The 16,886-nt window shown below is 38.2% G+C and overlaps 1 protein-coding gene across 1 annotated transcript; it reads left to right on the forward strand.

The window, feature by feature from the left end:
- Positions 1 to 5,939: 5,939 nt before the first annotated feature.
- LOC121385354 (reticulocyte-binding protein 2 homolog a-like) lies at positions 5,940 to 16,599 on the forward strand. Its single transcript, XM_041515997.1, has 5 exons — positions 5,940 to 6,205; positions 9,947 to 10,045; positions 12,477 to 12,552; positions 13,465 to 14,306; positions 14,820 to 16,599. The coding sequence occupies exons 2-4, from the start codon at positions 9,971 to 9,973 to the stop codon at positions 14,247 to 14,249; spliced, it is 936 nt and encodes a 311-aa protein (XP_041371931.1). The 5' UTR covers positions 5,940 to 6,205; positions 9,947 to 9,970; the 3' UTR covers positions 14,250 to 14,306; positions 14,820 to 16,599.
- The last annotated feature ends 287 nt before the right edge of the window (positions 16,600 to 16,886 follow it).

Consider the following 16,886-nt stretch of genomic DNA (forward strand, 5'->3'; position numbering starts at 1 on the left):
GGTACTGGTTCATGTTTAGTAACTGTAAAATAATTCACCATCATGGATTCTGGAAGCCATATTAAGTAATATTTGTTTGATGTCAAACGGTGAGCATTTAACAGATGTGGCATGTTTGTTTCCTTTACAGATATAATTTCCAATAGGATGCCATGAGTACCACCCTCTGATGAAGTAATGAGTACACAAGAGGCTGAACATTGTATATTTAATTGCAGTCGAGAAGAAGATGTCAGTACTGTAGGTCCAGCTCGTGTAAAGTCCATAATCGCTGCAAGTCAGATACGTGGAGATGATCTACACAAACGTTTACACGAACAGTTGACAGCAGATACACACTTAACAATACATTGTCACAGATCATGTGTGTCTACATACACATCAATGACACATATTGAACGATTTAAAAAGAAGAAACTTAAAGAAGCAGCAGTAGGTGAACCAGCACAGAAACGTACACGTCGTTCGGAAAAGAAAATATTCTCTTTCATCACAGACTGCTTATTTTGTGTCGAGTGTTGTGCAGAACGTGACCCTACGCATGCAGATAGATGGAGAAGATACTCAGTTGTGAGGACTGTGGATCGTCCCAACCAGAAAACATTTAAGGATGTCATCCTTTCTGTGTGTGACATCCGAAATGATGAGTGGTCCAACCAAGTGCGCATTAGAATATCTGCGGCAATCGCTGATCTTCATGCAGCAGATGCGCGGTACCACCATGACTGCAAAGCACTATTCATGCACTCAAAGTACATTGATCTTTTAACCACAGCAAATCCTGGTGGGGAAGTGGATGCAGCATTTAAAGGAGTCATCAACAGTATGTTGCTTGATGAACAGCACATATGGAATAGTGTATAATTGCTAGATATATATCAGGAGTATGGTGGTAGTAGTCTTTGTCGTAAAACTCTGATTAGTTTAGTTTGTGACCATTTTGGTGATCCATTAATTGTATTGTCATCACCTGGTGTTGCTAGTTTGCTCGTTTTCAGAAAAACATGTGCCATAAATATTGTAGCCGCAAATGATGACAGTAATTACCTTAAGAAAATTGCTACTGATATTGTGAAAGAAACTGCAAAACCAGATAAATCTGTGTACAATGTGAGACTTAACAAAGATAACATTAACACTGGTGTCAGTTCAACTCTACTCCAACTCCTCGAAGAATCAAAAGTTCCCGATTTGCCATCAGCCTTTGTGGCTTCTGTAATAACGAGCCACATTAGCAAGTCACCAACGCAACTTCAACTTGCAATTACAAACTTACTGCAGAGTAAGAAGTTAATCACAGAACTGCATCGTTTTGGCATTGCAACTACATACGATGAGTTCCAACAGTTTACTGCCTCTGCTGCTGCTGATGCTGTTAAAACTGGGAAACAAAAATGCCTAGTGTCTGGAGGGAAGCTTGTGCAAGCTGTTGGTGACAACTTTGATGCCAATATCGCATCTCCTAATGGTATTAAACAAACACACAATATGGCTGTGATCATAACCCAGGAAAATGGATCAGCCAGTGAATACAAAGAAGCAAACAAATTCATAAACAGGTTGCGAAAAGTAGACTTGAAGGACATAAAAGTTCAAGATGTGGACACATGTCATTACCAATGCCAAGTAGTGAAGCTAAACATGCAGTGACAGCCCTTAAAGTGCTGGCCCATCAAGTTGTTTCATTACAAAGGGCTCAGCATATTGACTTCATGTTTTTGAAATCAATAATCAGTGATGATAAGACACCCGAGTACAATGGTTTCAATGTGAAAGAAGTTCGAGAAGCTGGATGGACACTACAACCAGCAACTAAAGTGACATACTTACCCATGCTAGACATGTAGTTCCCCCAGAACATACGCGCATTAAGGATGGTGGTTGTAAAAGTTCTACGTACAGTATTTATGCATGAAGATGTGCAGAGTTTCGAATCGCTGATGTTGATCCTCGAGCAGAGAGCAATTCAAAGTCGTACTACTCGTCTCTGGCTTGATTCCTTGATTAAACCAGTACTGATCATGATGCTGTATGTCCGCGCAGAACGAGAAGGTGAGTGGCCACTTCACTTACTAGCTACTGATCGTATGCTTCCATACTTTGGAGCTGCTGCCCACTGGAACTACTTCCGATATGGCACGATCTATTCCATGAAGATGGCAAAGATGCCTAAAGATCTCCTTAAACATTTCATGGACAAGGAACATGTTATGCGACATACGCCAGGCCTATGGAATGCCATTTGGAGCGACATGATGAATGAAACAACTATGATGAGATATGGCCATGGTCCAGGTGGAGTAATAGGTATTACACTTAACCAGAAAGCCTTGCAGCGCTGGACACTCGGTCTACACATCAGAAGTCAGCTGCAGAAAGACCTGGTGGAACTGGATGAAAACTACAAGTCCAGTCATGTAACATCTCATAAAGAAGAGAGTATATCCAGAATTAAATTGGATAACGAAGACAGAAAGAAGATTCGTGATATGCTCAGTACATGTATCTCGCCACTTATTCCAGAAGAACATCCAGAGGAATTGGTGAACACTGCTACCGGGAAAGTGGCAACCAATGCAGTCAATGTGGATAGAGCTCATGAGATAGGCTGTATGCAGTTACAGACGTTCAAATCAAACTTACCTGATGGATTCTATGCACCGCTAAGTAAGAAAGTGGTAACAATGGAATCAGTAACAAAATCTATCACAGTTGGAGAAGTTGATGTGGTTGATACAGCATTGATTTACTCACGTGTGATAGCGTTGCAACTCTCTCGTGATTCACTCACAATGGACGATGTGCTGAAATATGAATTGGCACCAATTCCGACTGCAATGTTTCTGGATTCAGGTGACATGCGTATTGCAAAGAACAAAGCTGTATTGAAGAATAAAACAAGCATTGAAGTATCTGCACGTTTGTATGCTGTACCAGAAGCAGTGATAATAGATGGCTCTGCGATATTATGGATTGTCCATTGGCCTTCAAAAGGAACTGTTTCTGACGTTGTGTCGAATGTTACAGAGTATGTGTTGCGGAAGCTCAAATGCAGTCGAGTGTATTTAGTATTTGATCGATACTATGCATATAGTATAAAGTCCACTACACGAGCTGAACGTGGCAAAGCAGCAGGAAGGGCCCATAAGCTGACCAGACAAACTCCTTTACCATCCAAGTCTGTTGTTCTGACAAACATTCAAAACAAGACACAATTAATTGACATCATATGTACAAATATCACTGAATGTGTCAAATCAAAGGACATGTCAAACATGCTTGTTGTAACTGGCAGTTTAGATGTTCCAACACAAGTGTTGCAGAACATTGACACACAGAGAACTGACTTGAAAACCACTCAGGAAGAAGCTGATATAATCATCGTGCAACAACTTATTCATGCTGTTAATGCATTGTGGGAATAAAAGTGTACGTGTCATATGCGATGACACTGATGTGTTTGTTCTGCTAGTGTATTTCTACTGGAAATTGCATTTGTCAGCCACGATAACGATGGAAGCTACCAGTGGTGAAAGAAAGCTAATAGACATTGGACAAACTGTAGAAAAACACATCGACATTGTACCACATATACTAGCTGCACATGCAATATCTGGGTGCGATACTGTTGCTCAGTGTCATGGTATTGGAAAAGCAACAGTTCTCAAGAAGTTGAAATCAGGAGTTACTTTGAACAAAGTGGGACTGATCAATGCAGATATACAAGAGGTTGTACAAGAAGCTACTTTCCTCATTAGTAGCTGCTATGGGCACCCAAGTAACAATATGACACAGGCGAGAATAACAGCATGGTCATTCAAAACGGCAAAGGCACGTAAATCAGCACCACAGTTATCATCCCTTCCACCGACAACCGAGGCATTTCAGGAAAATCCTAAGCGTGCTCACTTCCAGGCAATACAATGGTACGCAGCACCTCTTCCGGATCCACCATCACTGGATCCAATACATTTTGGATGGACACGTGATGCAAAAGCCAAAACATTGATCCCAGTTGGAATTCCAAATAATGCATCAGCTGCTCCACCAGAAATCCTGCAACTAATAAAGTGTTCTTGTCGATCAGACCAACCATGTGCTACAAATAGATGCAGCTGTTTCGCAGCAAAACTGGCATGCACCATGCTCTGTAACTGTCGAGGGAAGTTTGATGTATACTGCAGTCAACATACTCAGGATACAATATCTTTATCTGATAATGATGAAGAATGCAATGAGGATGAAGATGAGAATGATGCTACTCTGTGAAACTGAGATCGAGAATTTGTATGTGCGAACTTGAATGTGCCTGATATGTGATGCCAACAGCAGCTTGCCAGAGGTAGTTGGTTAGGAAAACATCCTATAGTAATTGTTGAATATTATCGGATGACTGAATGACTTTGAATGACTTAGGTTGCCGATTGGAAAAAGCCAGTGCATACTCCATACATATTTTACAGTGATAATTGTGTATTTGTATTACCTACATAAAGTTTGAATGGCTTCATAGTATATACATGGTAATACATTAAATAATGAACCAGCTTCTTGTGGTTTTTAAAATGCGTAATCAGTACCTGTAATGGAAGACTAAGTTAGATATAAAAATAAATCCAATATGGATATGACCAAAATCTAGGATACATAATTACTTTACAGTCATGAAATGTTAACCAGTCTCTTATTCAGTGAAAAACAAGGTATTTAAAAAAAAAGTTTTTTAAATTCCAATAACCGAGCGTTAAGTTACAAATTCTACGTAAATCCAAGATGGCCGTAATTTTGAGGCTCAATAACTCAAATTGCCCAAACGTTACAGAGTGGCATCAACTGGATTTGCAATCAGCACTATAAACAGACTTAAAAAATGCAATAAAATGCTTTGCACACCAAAATTCCAGGTTATTTGAAATTCTTCCAGACTAGATGGGGCATTTGTCATAGTATTTGCACAAATAACCAGTGTCACATGTATCCACCAATCACAGCCATAGTTTCGGTTTACTCCTTAAATAGTTGACGGTGCACTTCGAACCCTGACAACCTACAGCCTACAACTCGATTTTCGTTATACAGCCCATTAGTTGTTAGTCTGAGCGCACCCGTCGCAAGTTGAGAGTTGGAGAAACTATAACGCAATCGTCGTGTTAGCCAACTTGGTCGCGGCAGTTGACAGTCAGAGCCAAGCAGTACACATAATGCTTACAACATTTTCATAATTTTTTTTTTTTTTAGCAAATCCAATGTGCGTCTTGTCATCCTGGCGTTATAAAGGAGGCGCCGGACGTATCCCAGTGGTAAAGGACTCGCCTGATGAACCGTGGGTCTTGGATCGATCCCCATCGGTGGGCCCATTGGGATATTTCTCGTTTCAGCTAGTGCACTACGCCTGGTATATCAAACGCCGCAGTATGTGTTTTTATCCAGCAATCACTGTAGGCCTATACATTGGCAAGATATGATGACTAGATAAATCTCTATATTTTCGGTCACTGACCAAAAATATAGGTCACGTGACATAAGCCCGACTCGACTGAGTATTTCAGAGTAGATTTTTAATAAACATACTCTTCAAATCATTGGTTGAAGTACAGTAGATACAAATAACTTTTAGTTTTGCTACAACAATACAAAACCTGTATATTTATTATATGAATTAGGAGATAACCATATGGAGTTTTTAGATTTGCGGGTGTTATTGTCTATTTGATTTTTGACCGAAGTCAGTTTACAATTAGAGTTTAGAAACGGCCTTTTTAATGTGACAAAATGTAGCTAGTGTCTTACAAATAATGACGTCATGTATTTTGTATGACGTCATACAGCAAAAGCCTTGCTAGGTTGACAATACTCGATTTGCGTACACAAAACTGGAATAAATAGCGATTTTCCGAATATCCCAGTAGGATTGCAGGATAAAAGAAATAATTGGTTACTGCCTTGAGATATCGGCTTTATCCTGTGAAGGTTAGAATGGCGCAGGATAAAGCCGATATCTTAAGAGAGTAACCAGCTATTCGCTACTTATTCAGCAATACTAATCAACAGACACTTACATCCCCAATTTAATGAGTGATGACGTCACAATGATATGTCGTGTCTATGTTGCGATGCGACGGAGCGTCATTGCAAACTCAATGCTAATAACGTAACGTTATAAAGCCTGAAAACCTTTTCTGTTACTTAACAGTTACTAAGAAAGGTAAGGGCAAACAATACTACCATTATGTTCTATTACTTTATTTTATTTTTGTTTTATTTTATTTCATTTAGGTTATTTTTGTGAGAATCTTCCGCAGAGATTTATGCATGCCAGTCCCTAACATCCTAAATGCCCACTTATGGTTTAAAAATAAAGAAAGATACGGGTATTTTTAGTCTCAAGGAAATTATAAAAAGGGTCATAATTATAAAGAGGACTCATTTTAAATATGTTTAGTTAAATGTTTGTGTTACTTTCGTTATAATGTGCCCAAACTACATGCTTCATAATGTTCACACCCTTACAAACCACACCCAAGCAGGAGTTGGCGGATGTCACATGTATATATATATATATATATATATATATATATATATATATATATATATATATATATATGGAAACTTCCGCTCATCAAACCTTACTAAAACCCTTATTTGAATAAAGGTTTAGCTATTCAATTTTTCACAAAATCAGCTTGTCTCAAATTAATCGCGCCCCACTTTTGTCACAAGCAAAACCCGGTGTGTGAATACCAAGCCTCATTATAACTAAACCGTTTGCACTGCTTGTGAAAAAAACAATTGCCGTTTAAAAAATTTTTAATAATAATACAAAAAAAATATTATCCCTAAGCTTAAGAATTTACTTCCTTTTCCAAAAAGGGCGGGATGTAGCCCAGTGGTAAAGCGCTCGCTTGATGCGCGGGCGGTTTGGGATCGATCCCCGTCAGTGGGCCCATTGGGCTATTTCTCTCTCCAGCCAGTGCACCACAGCTGGTACATCAAAGGCCGTAACTGTCGTTAAATAAAACATTTCTTTCGTTTTTCCTATTCCAAATAATTAGCCTTCAAAAATGGATCTGTGCAAAACCAACAAGCCAAAACAAGGGACCTAACTGTATACTGCTACCTCAGGGGATAACCATGTTGTATTTCACTAATTGCGGTCGATAATGCTGGTTTTACTGTCACAAATGAGTTTCACCGGCAATGCGAAGCGGAGACGGTAAAACGGATATTTGCGACTGTAAATCCATCACTAGAGGCATACAGTCACGGATTTAACGTTCTTAAATCCAGTTACTTACAGCACTAGCGTGACAAGAAACACATTAAATTTGCTAAAGTTGATAATGTTATCAAGTTTTTAAAAGTTTTATGTGTAAGTTGACGGTAAATAAACGTGCAATATAAGAAACTGTTTTAATTGAGGTGGGTAACGAGATGTAGCCCAGTGGTCGGATGCGCGGTCGGTCTAGGATCGATCCTCGTTGGTGGGCACATTGGACTATTTCTCGTTCCAGCCAGTGCACCACGACTGGTATATCAAAAACAGTGGCAATTGCTACCCTGTCTTTAGGATGTTGCATATAAAATATCCCTTGCTAATAATGGGAAAATGTAGCGGGTTTCCTCTCTATGACTGTGTCAAAATGACCATATGTTTGTCATCCAAAAGCCGATGATTAATAAATCAATGTGCTATAGTGGTGTCGTTAAATAAATTTTAACTTTAACTATTTTAATAGAGGTGTCACAATACACCAACCTATACCTAACACGATACGCTCGCATGCTACAATTCCTGCGCATGCGTCTGCAGTGGTCCTGTGTCGTGTTGGGAATGTTCAGTTACACAATCGGTTAGACTTATATGATCATAATAAGAAGGGTTTGAGATATAAGTAGGCCAACCGTGAACCTATTGTCGTGTTCATCGGGATAGAACATACACATTGCTAAATTTACCTTTAATAACCATATACTACCAGGAAGTTATTATAAGTCATGTTTCTGTTTTAGGGTATTGGTCTACTGCGCAGTACGGAAGTTAATACAAGTCATATTTCTGTTTTAGGTCTCACTACACAGATGTCATCTGCCATAGAAACCCTGTTAAATTGCCCAACTTCAAACGAAGATTGCCAATAGAACGGGTTCTTGTTGGCACTAACAACATACACCATTGCGAAAATACATTATATAAGCATTTATTTTTACTCCAAAATTGAGAACATTTCCGTCTCAGTTTATTGCTATATGACCGCATCTGGCTGTAGTACCGGTCCGATCAGGTGGTTCATTAACCGAATCACTCCGGCTGTCACTTGCGCTATATCCCAAATAATATTACAAAATAACATGGGCAAAATACAGCCAGAAGGCTTACCATTAAACATACATATTGTTTTAATTCTTCACCATTTCCTAGAAGTGAATATGTGAACCATAACATGTGTCACAATTAGAAACTATAGTGGACCGTGATGAATGAACTCTTACCCGGAAGTGATTTGTGTAGTGAGACCTTAGGGTATCGGTCTACTGCGCAGTACGGAAGTTAATACAAGTCATGTTTCAGTTTTAGGATTGGTCTACTGCGCAGAATGGAAGTTATTACAAGTCATGTTTCTGTTTTAGGGTATTGGTCCACTGCGCAGTACGGAAGTTAATACAAGTCATGTTTCTGCTTTAGAGTATTTGTCTACTGCGTAGTTTTGAAGTTCTTATAAGTCATGTTTCTGTTTTAGGGTATTGATCTACTGCGCAGTATGAAAGTTATTATAAGTCATGTTTCTGCTTTAGAGTATTGGTCTATTGCTCAGAATGGAAGTTAATACAAGTCATGTTTTTGCTCTTATTTGTCTACTGCGCAGTATGGAAGTTATAACAAGTCATTTTTCTGTTTTAGGGTATTGGTCCACTGCGCAGTATGGAAGTTATTATAAGTCATGTTTCTGTTTTAGGGTATTGGTCCACTGCGCAGTATGGAAGTTATTACAAGTCATGTTTCTGTTTTAGGGTATTGGTCCACTGCGCAGTATGGAAGTTAATATAAGTCATGTTTCTGTGTTAGGGTATTGGTCCACTGCGCAGTATGGAAGTTATTACAAGTCATGTTTCTGTGTTAGGGTATTGGTCCACTGCGCAGTATGGAAGTTATTTTAATTCATGTTTCTGTTTTAGGGTATTAGTCTACTGCGCAGTATGGAAGTTATTACAAGTCATGTTTCTGTTTTAGGGTATTGGTCTATTGCTCAGAATGGAAGTTAATACAAGTCATGTTTTTGCGGGTATTGGTCTACTGCGCAGTATGGAAGTTAATACAAGTCATGTTTCTGTTTTAGGGTATTGGTCACTGCGCAGTACGGAAGTTAATACAAGTCATGTTTCTGTTTTAGGGTATTGGTCCACTGCGCAGTATGGAAGTTAATACAAGTCATGTTTCTGTTTTAGGGTATTGGTCCACTGCGCAGTACGGAAGTTAATACAAGTCATGTTTCTGTTTTAGGGTATTGGTCCACTGCGCAGTACGGAAGTTAATACAAGTCATGTTTCTGTTTTAGGGTATTGGACTACTACTGAGCAGTATTTAAGTTATTATGTCGTGTTTCTGTTTCAGGGTATTGGTCTACTACTGAGCAGTATTTATGTTATTATGTCGTGTTTCTGTTTCAGGGTATTGGTCTACTACTGAGCAGTATTGAAGTTATTATGTCGTGTTTCTGTTTCAGGGTATTGGTCTACTACTGCGCAGTATTGAAGTTATTATGTCGTGTTTCTGTTTCAGGGTATTGATCTACTACTGAGCAGTATTGAAGTTATTATGTCGTGTTTCTGTTTCAGGGTATTGGTCTACTACTGCGCAGTACTGAAGTTATTATGTCGTGTTTCTGTTTCAGGGTATTGGTCTACTACTGCGCTATATGGAAGTTATCATGTCGTGTTTCTGTTTCAGGGTATTGGTCTACTACTGCGCAATATGGAAGTCTATTTTACGCTGGCAGCTATGCTGCATATGTTATTAGCCACCTCGTTTTGTACACGGATTGGAAAGGTATTGTCTTTGTCAAAGTAACGAATCAATTACACTACCCACACCTTGAACCAATCCATCACCTTGTGGTCCGCATGAAACATGTTTTAGTGATATCACAGGGATACGTCTTGGAATACTGCTATTTCAAAAAGCCTTTGTCGAACATTCGAAAAGGTTGACAACAATGTGGTTACCAAGGTTAATACTTTGTTGTCGCATCAGTAAAACAAGATGGTGCATATAAAAGATCCCTTGCTTCTAGTCGGAAAGAGTAGCCCATGAAGTGGCGACAGCGGGTTTCCTCTCTCAATATCTGTGTGGTCCTTAACCATATGTCTGACGCCATATAACTGTAAATAAAATGTGTTGAGTGCCTCGTTAAATAAAATATGTCTTTCATTTTTTTTTCAGTAAAACAAAAATGTCCGAACCAGTATGAAATTTATAACTGCCTTCATCAAACATAAGGGGCAGGACGTAGCCTGATGCGCGGTCGCTTTGGGGTCGATCCCTGTCGGTGCGCCCATTGGGATATTCTCGTCCCAGCCAATGCACCACCACTGGTATATTAAAGGTCGTGGTACTATGCGCTCTCCTGTCTGTAGGATGGTGAATATAACATATCCCTTGCTAGTAATGGAAAATTATAGCGTATTTCCTGTCCAAGGTTATATGTCAAATTATTAATTATTAAATGTTTGACATCTAATAGTGGATGATTAATAAATTAATATGCTCTAATTGAGTCGTTAAACAAAACAAAAAGACAGAATCATCAAACCTAATATTCGTTGGTGGGTCCATTGGGCTATTTCTCGTTCCAGCCAGTGCACCACGACTGGTATATCAAAGGCCGTAGTGTGTGCTGTTCTGTCTGTGGGATGGTGCATATAAAAAATCCCTTGCTACTAATGGAAAAATGTAACGGGTTTCCTCTCTATGATTGTATCAAAATGACCACATGTTTGACATCCAATAGCCAGTGATTGATAAATCAGTGTGCTCTAGTGGTGTCGTTAAACAAAACAAACTTCTCCAAACCTAATATTTAGTCCTATTTGTCGCCATGTTTATACACCTTCGAATACACAGGGTACCGGCCGCCACTGCCTTGTAGGTACTGGGTTCGAAGCCCGGTACCTGCTCCCACTCAGAGCGAGTTTCAACGACTCAGTGGGTAGACCACTGCACCGACTTCCCTCTCAATAATCAATAACAACTAACCGGTAACCCACTGTCCTGGACAGACAGCTGAAATAGCCGAGGGTGTGTGCCCAGGACAACGTGTTTCAACCTTAATGGGATATAACCACGAAAATAAGTTGGAATGAATAAATAAACGATTCGAATTTGAGTAATGATGTTTGTGGAGTAGGGTTAGATTAGCCCATGATCGATTCTAACTGTTTGAGTATTCCAAACATCTCTTTTCCTTGTGTATTCGTCTTTTAATAGTGATGTTTATAGAGTAGTGTTGAAGGGAGCTGTACGGTCGGACCGGCCTCGGTGGCGTAGTGGTTAGGCCATCGGTCTACAGGCTGGTAGGTACTGGGTTCGGATCCCAGTCGAGGCATGGGATTTTTAATCCAGATACCGACTCCAAACCCTGAGTGAGTGCTCCGCAAGGCTCAATGGGTAGGTGGAAACCACTTGCACCGACCAGTGATCCATAACTGGTTCAACAAAGGCCATGGTTTGTGCTATCCTGCCTGTGGGAAGCGCAAATAAAAGATCCCTTGCTGCCTGTCGTAAAAAGAGTAGCCTATGTGGCGACAGCGGGTTTCCTCTAAAAACAGTGTCAGAATGACCATATGTTTGACGTCCAATAGCCGATGATAAGATAAAAAATCAATGTGCTCTAGCGGCGTCGTTAAATAAAACAAACTTTACTTTACTGTACGGTCGATTCTAACTGTTTGAATATTCCAAACATCTCTTTCCCTTGTGTATTCGTCTTTTAATAGTGATGTTTATGGAGTAGTGTTGAAGGGAGCTGTAAGGTCGATTCTAACTATTTAAGTATTCCAAACATTTCTTTCCCTTGTGTATTCGTCTTTTAATAGTGATGTTTATGGAGTAGGGTTGGAAAGAGCTGTAAGGTCGATTCTAACTGTTTGAGTATTCCAAACATCTCTTTCCCTTGTGTATTCGTCTTTTAATAGTGATGTTTATGGTGTAGTGTTGAAGGGAGCTGTAAGGTCGATTCTAACAGTTTGAGTATTCCAAACATCTCTTTCCCTTGTGTATTCGTCTTTTAATAGTGATGTTTATGGAGTAGGGTTGGAGGGAGCTGTAAGGTCGATTCTAACTGTTTGAGTATTCCAAACATCTCTTTCCCTTGTGTATTCGTCTTTTAATAGTGATGTTTATGGAGTAGGGTTGGAGGGAGCTGTAAGGTCGATTCTAAATGTTTGAGTATTTTAAACATCTCTTTCCTTTGTGATTGCAGAAAGATATAGATGTTGAACCAGACATCAGAATCCCTGGAAACAACGCATTTGTACCGGCAGTCACACGTCAAAACGGTATATTCTCTCTCTCTCTCTCTCTCTCTCTCTCTCTCTCTCTCTCTCTCTCTCTCTCTCTCTCTCTCTCTCTCTCTCTCTCTCTCTCTCTCTCTCTCTCTCTCTCTCTCTCTCTCTCTCTCTCTCCTCTTAATATGTAAGTTTAATCGTAGAAATATTTTATTAGTCGGAACCATCTTACAATGCCGCAAACTCAGGAATGTCCCTTTAAATATATGTATGTAAATTAGTTTATTATTTTAACAATGTTATATACATTGCGAGGATTGGATTAAATCTAGTTTTCATGTTCAACGCCAATTGTGGAAGAGCACGTAAAGGGACATTCCTCAGTTTGCTGCAATTTTTAAGATGTTATCGACTAACAAAGACTTTTTAACTATTGTAATTACATTTTCTGCATAAAATATTAGTGGCTGTATATTAAATGCGTTTCTGATCGTTCTAATATTTGTACTAGGTTGAATTTCATTTTATTTCCTAAAATGTAATGTTTTCGTACGTACGAAATTATTTGAAGACAAAATTCAGTTTGGGCTTCTTACAAATATTAAGACGACCAGAAACACATTGAATATACAGACACTGATATTCTAAACAAGAAAATATATTTAATATGTAAGTTTAATCGTAGAACTATTTTATTAGTCGGAAACATCTTACAATGCAGAAAACTCAGGAATGTCCCTTTAAATATTTGTATGCAAATTAGTTTATTATTTTAACAATGTTATATACATTGCGAGGATTGGATTGAATCTAGTTTTCATGTTCAACGCCACTTGTGGAAGAGCACTTAAATATTTTAAATTGCTATTTTTGTTTATTTTAAAACTTTGTGTATCACTGGTTGTATACAGATATTCCTAGACATATACTTAAACACGTTTTCTTTTAATTATTACATTATAGATTATAATCAAAACCACAAGACCGAACTCAAGAGACTGAAACGCACCCTTGATTTAAATTTAGATTTAGATATGGACTTTAGTCCTTTAGACAGTATTGTAAAATCGGAAAAGCAGGACGAAGAATGGAAGAAAAGGGATAGATTAAGAGCAAAGAAAATTCAACATAAGATACAAAGAAAAATTCAACATAAGATACAAAGGAAAATTCAACATAAGATACAACGGAAAAGGCAGAAGAAATGGGAAAATGAAAGAATGAAGCAGACGGAAAGAGCAAGACAATCGCAGATGGAATGGGAAAGACAAGTGATGGTGGAAAGAGCACAACGAGCGAGGCTAGAAATGGAGGTGCTGAGGGAAAGGGAAAAACGAGCGAGATTGAAAATGGCAGTGGAGAGGGAAAAACAAAAACAGGAGATATTGGAAAAGGAGAAAGAAGAAAAGCTAGAGAGGGAAATGAGTCTGATGTTTAAACAGCAGTTAAAGGAGGAGCAGGATCTGGCTGAGAGTTTCGCTGAGGAAATGAAAGTGGAGACGAAACTAACAGAGCATTTGGAGAAGCAGATGAACGGCGAGGTGGTTCTGTCTGAAGATGAAGATGAGGATGAAGATGGGGAGCAGGATCAGGAGGATAATTTAGACATTGTGGACGCCGTTCTAGAAGATACTGAACTGGAACTAACGGTACCTGGCGAAGACGAAGCAAAGAAGTATGAACGTCAAATTAACGCAATCGAAATGGAGGAGACTGATTATGAAGAAGAACAAAGCAAAGACAGATGAGAATAATACGAAAGCAGGTCTGACGAGCCAAACCAAACAATGGACAGTTGGGAGAAAGTAAGACCATCTATCAACCTAGCAATTAATTACTTTGTTAAATGGGGCATTCAAAAAATGACATATTTCGCTATTTTCAGCCAGTGCATTACGACTGGTATATCAAAGGTCGTGGTATGTGCTGTTCTGTCTGGGATGGTGCATATAAAAGATCCTTTGATACTTGAAAAAAAAATGTAGAAGATTTCCTCTCTAAGACTATTATGTCAAATTTACCAGTTGTTTGATATCCAATAGCCGATGGTTAGTAAATCACTGTGCTCTAGTGAGATCGTTAAACAAAACAAACTTTAACTTTGTTAATGATGCATTCACAAAGATGCAAATGACACGTTCCTCAATTTTTGTATTTACTTGTGATATACAAATTAATCAATATCACATATAATCTTTACAAAATAAAACAAAAGAAAAACAAAATGTAAAAACGCGAAAACAATGAAAAGCATTAGTTTTAACGTCTAAAGATGTATGTCGTGTTAACAATGATGTTGTTTATTTCTAATATTTCAGGCAGAAGCTTGTGTGTGTTCAGATACGCCCGTGGTTCGTGTCTCTCTTGGTCTTCGTGAAAGGACAAGTTCCACAACGTCTGGAGCAAATTTGCTAACAGCAAGCTTCAAAAATGCACTGCGATGATAGATCGTTGAACGCTCACTCTACACACTAGCGATCCCAGCAGAGTGTTTCCTACGCTCACTGATGCTAAATGTATGCTGCCTTTGCTCAACTCAGCTGTCGCTGACAGTTTATTTGTCAAGTAGACATGGACTCACCAAGTTCATGAGATACGTAAAGACTTGATATTATTAGAATTTAGTCTTGAGTTAGTTGTGTTGAATTTGATAAATTGAGAATTCATGGAATTGCAAGAACATATTGCAGGTAGTGATGTATCCATCATGGAAAGTGGTCATATGAGATATTCATCAGGATACAGCAAGATACCCTTGAGATAACAACAAGATGTCTCTCTGTATACACTGAATACTAATACACCTGTATGTTTTATCATGATATATCAAGCTGTGTGTCGATATTATGCATCACAATGTTGATCAGTATACACCGAGATGCTTATCAGTATATATCAATATGTTTATCAGTATACATCAAGATGCTTATCAGTATATTCCATGATGTTCAAAAATGATACAAAGATGATTATCAGTACCCACAAAGCCGTTTATTGGACAAACCAATATATTCATATCAGTGTACACAAAGATGTTTATTAGTATACGTCAACATCTTTATCAGTATACATAAAGATGTGTATTAGTATACGTCAAGATGTGTATCAGTATACATCCAGATGTTTATCAGTATACGTCAAGATGTCTATAAGTATACACCAAGATGTTTACCTGTATATACCAAGATGTTTATCAGTATATGTCAAGATGTCTATCAACATACACCAAGATGTTTATCAGTATATATCAATATGCTTATCAGTATACATCAAGATGTCTATCAGTGTACATCAATATGTGTATCAGTATATATCAATATGTGTATCAGTATATATCAATATGTTTATCATTATGTATCAAGATGTTCATCAGTATACACCAAGATGTTTATCAGTATATATCAATATGTTTATCAGTATACATCAAGATTTTTAATAGATTACATCAATATGTTTATCAGTATACACCAAGATGTTTATCAGTATACACCAAGATGTTTATCAGTATAAATCAATATGTGTATAAGTATATATCAAGATGTTTATCAGTATACATCAAGGTGTTTATCTGTATACGCCAAGATGTTTATCAGTATACGTCAAGATTTTATCAGTATACGTCAAGATTTTATCAGTATACGCCAAGATGTTTATCAGTATACGCCAAGATGTTTATCAGTATATGCCAAGATGTTTATCAGTATACGCCAAGGTGTTTATCAGTATACACCAAGATGTGTATCAGTATACGCCAAGATGTGTATCAGTATACATCAAGATGTATATCAGTATATGCCAAGATGTCTATCAGTATACGCCAAGATGTCTTTCAGTATACGCCAAGATGTTTATCAGTATACACCAAGATGTTTATCAGTATACACCAAGATGTCCGTAACAAAACATCAAAATGTTGTAGGCTCAAATGCCAGTGTTCCTTTGGTACATCATGGCTAGGATACAAGTAGTTCAGTTGCAGAAAACTATATGGTTTGGTCAGTTGCTGACCATGTAGGAAGACTATCCTGAGATATCGATATTATCCGACGAATGTTAGAATGGTGAATGCTGCGAGGCAAATAAAGAGTTAATGTTTCAGTCGTAGTAGTTTCTTCATTGCACGTTTTTAGTTTGATAGCTAAAGGAAGGATAAGTGAGAGAAACAGATGGGAAGTAAAACGATATTATGTATGTATATGTATATGTATATATATATATATATATATATATATATATATATATATATATATATATATATATATATATGAGTGAGAGAGAGAGAGACCGGAGAGAGAGAGAGAGAGAGAGAGAGAGAGAGAGAGAGAGAGAGAGGGGGGGGAGTAGACACAGAGAGAGAGAGGGAGAGAGAGAGAGAGAGAGAGAGA

This window comes from Gigantopelta aegis, chromosome 11 (genome assembly GCF_016097555.1).
Source record: "Gigantopelta aegis isolate Gae_Host chromosome 11, Gae_host_genome, whole genome shotgun sequence".
Classification (NCBI taxonomy): Eukaryota; Metazoa; Mollusca; class Gastropoda; order Neomphalida; family Peltospiridae; genus Gigantopelta; species Gigantopelta aegis.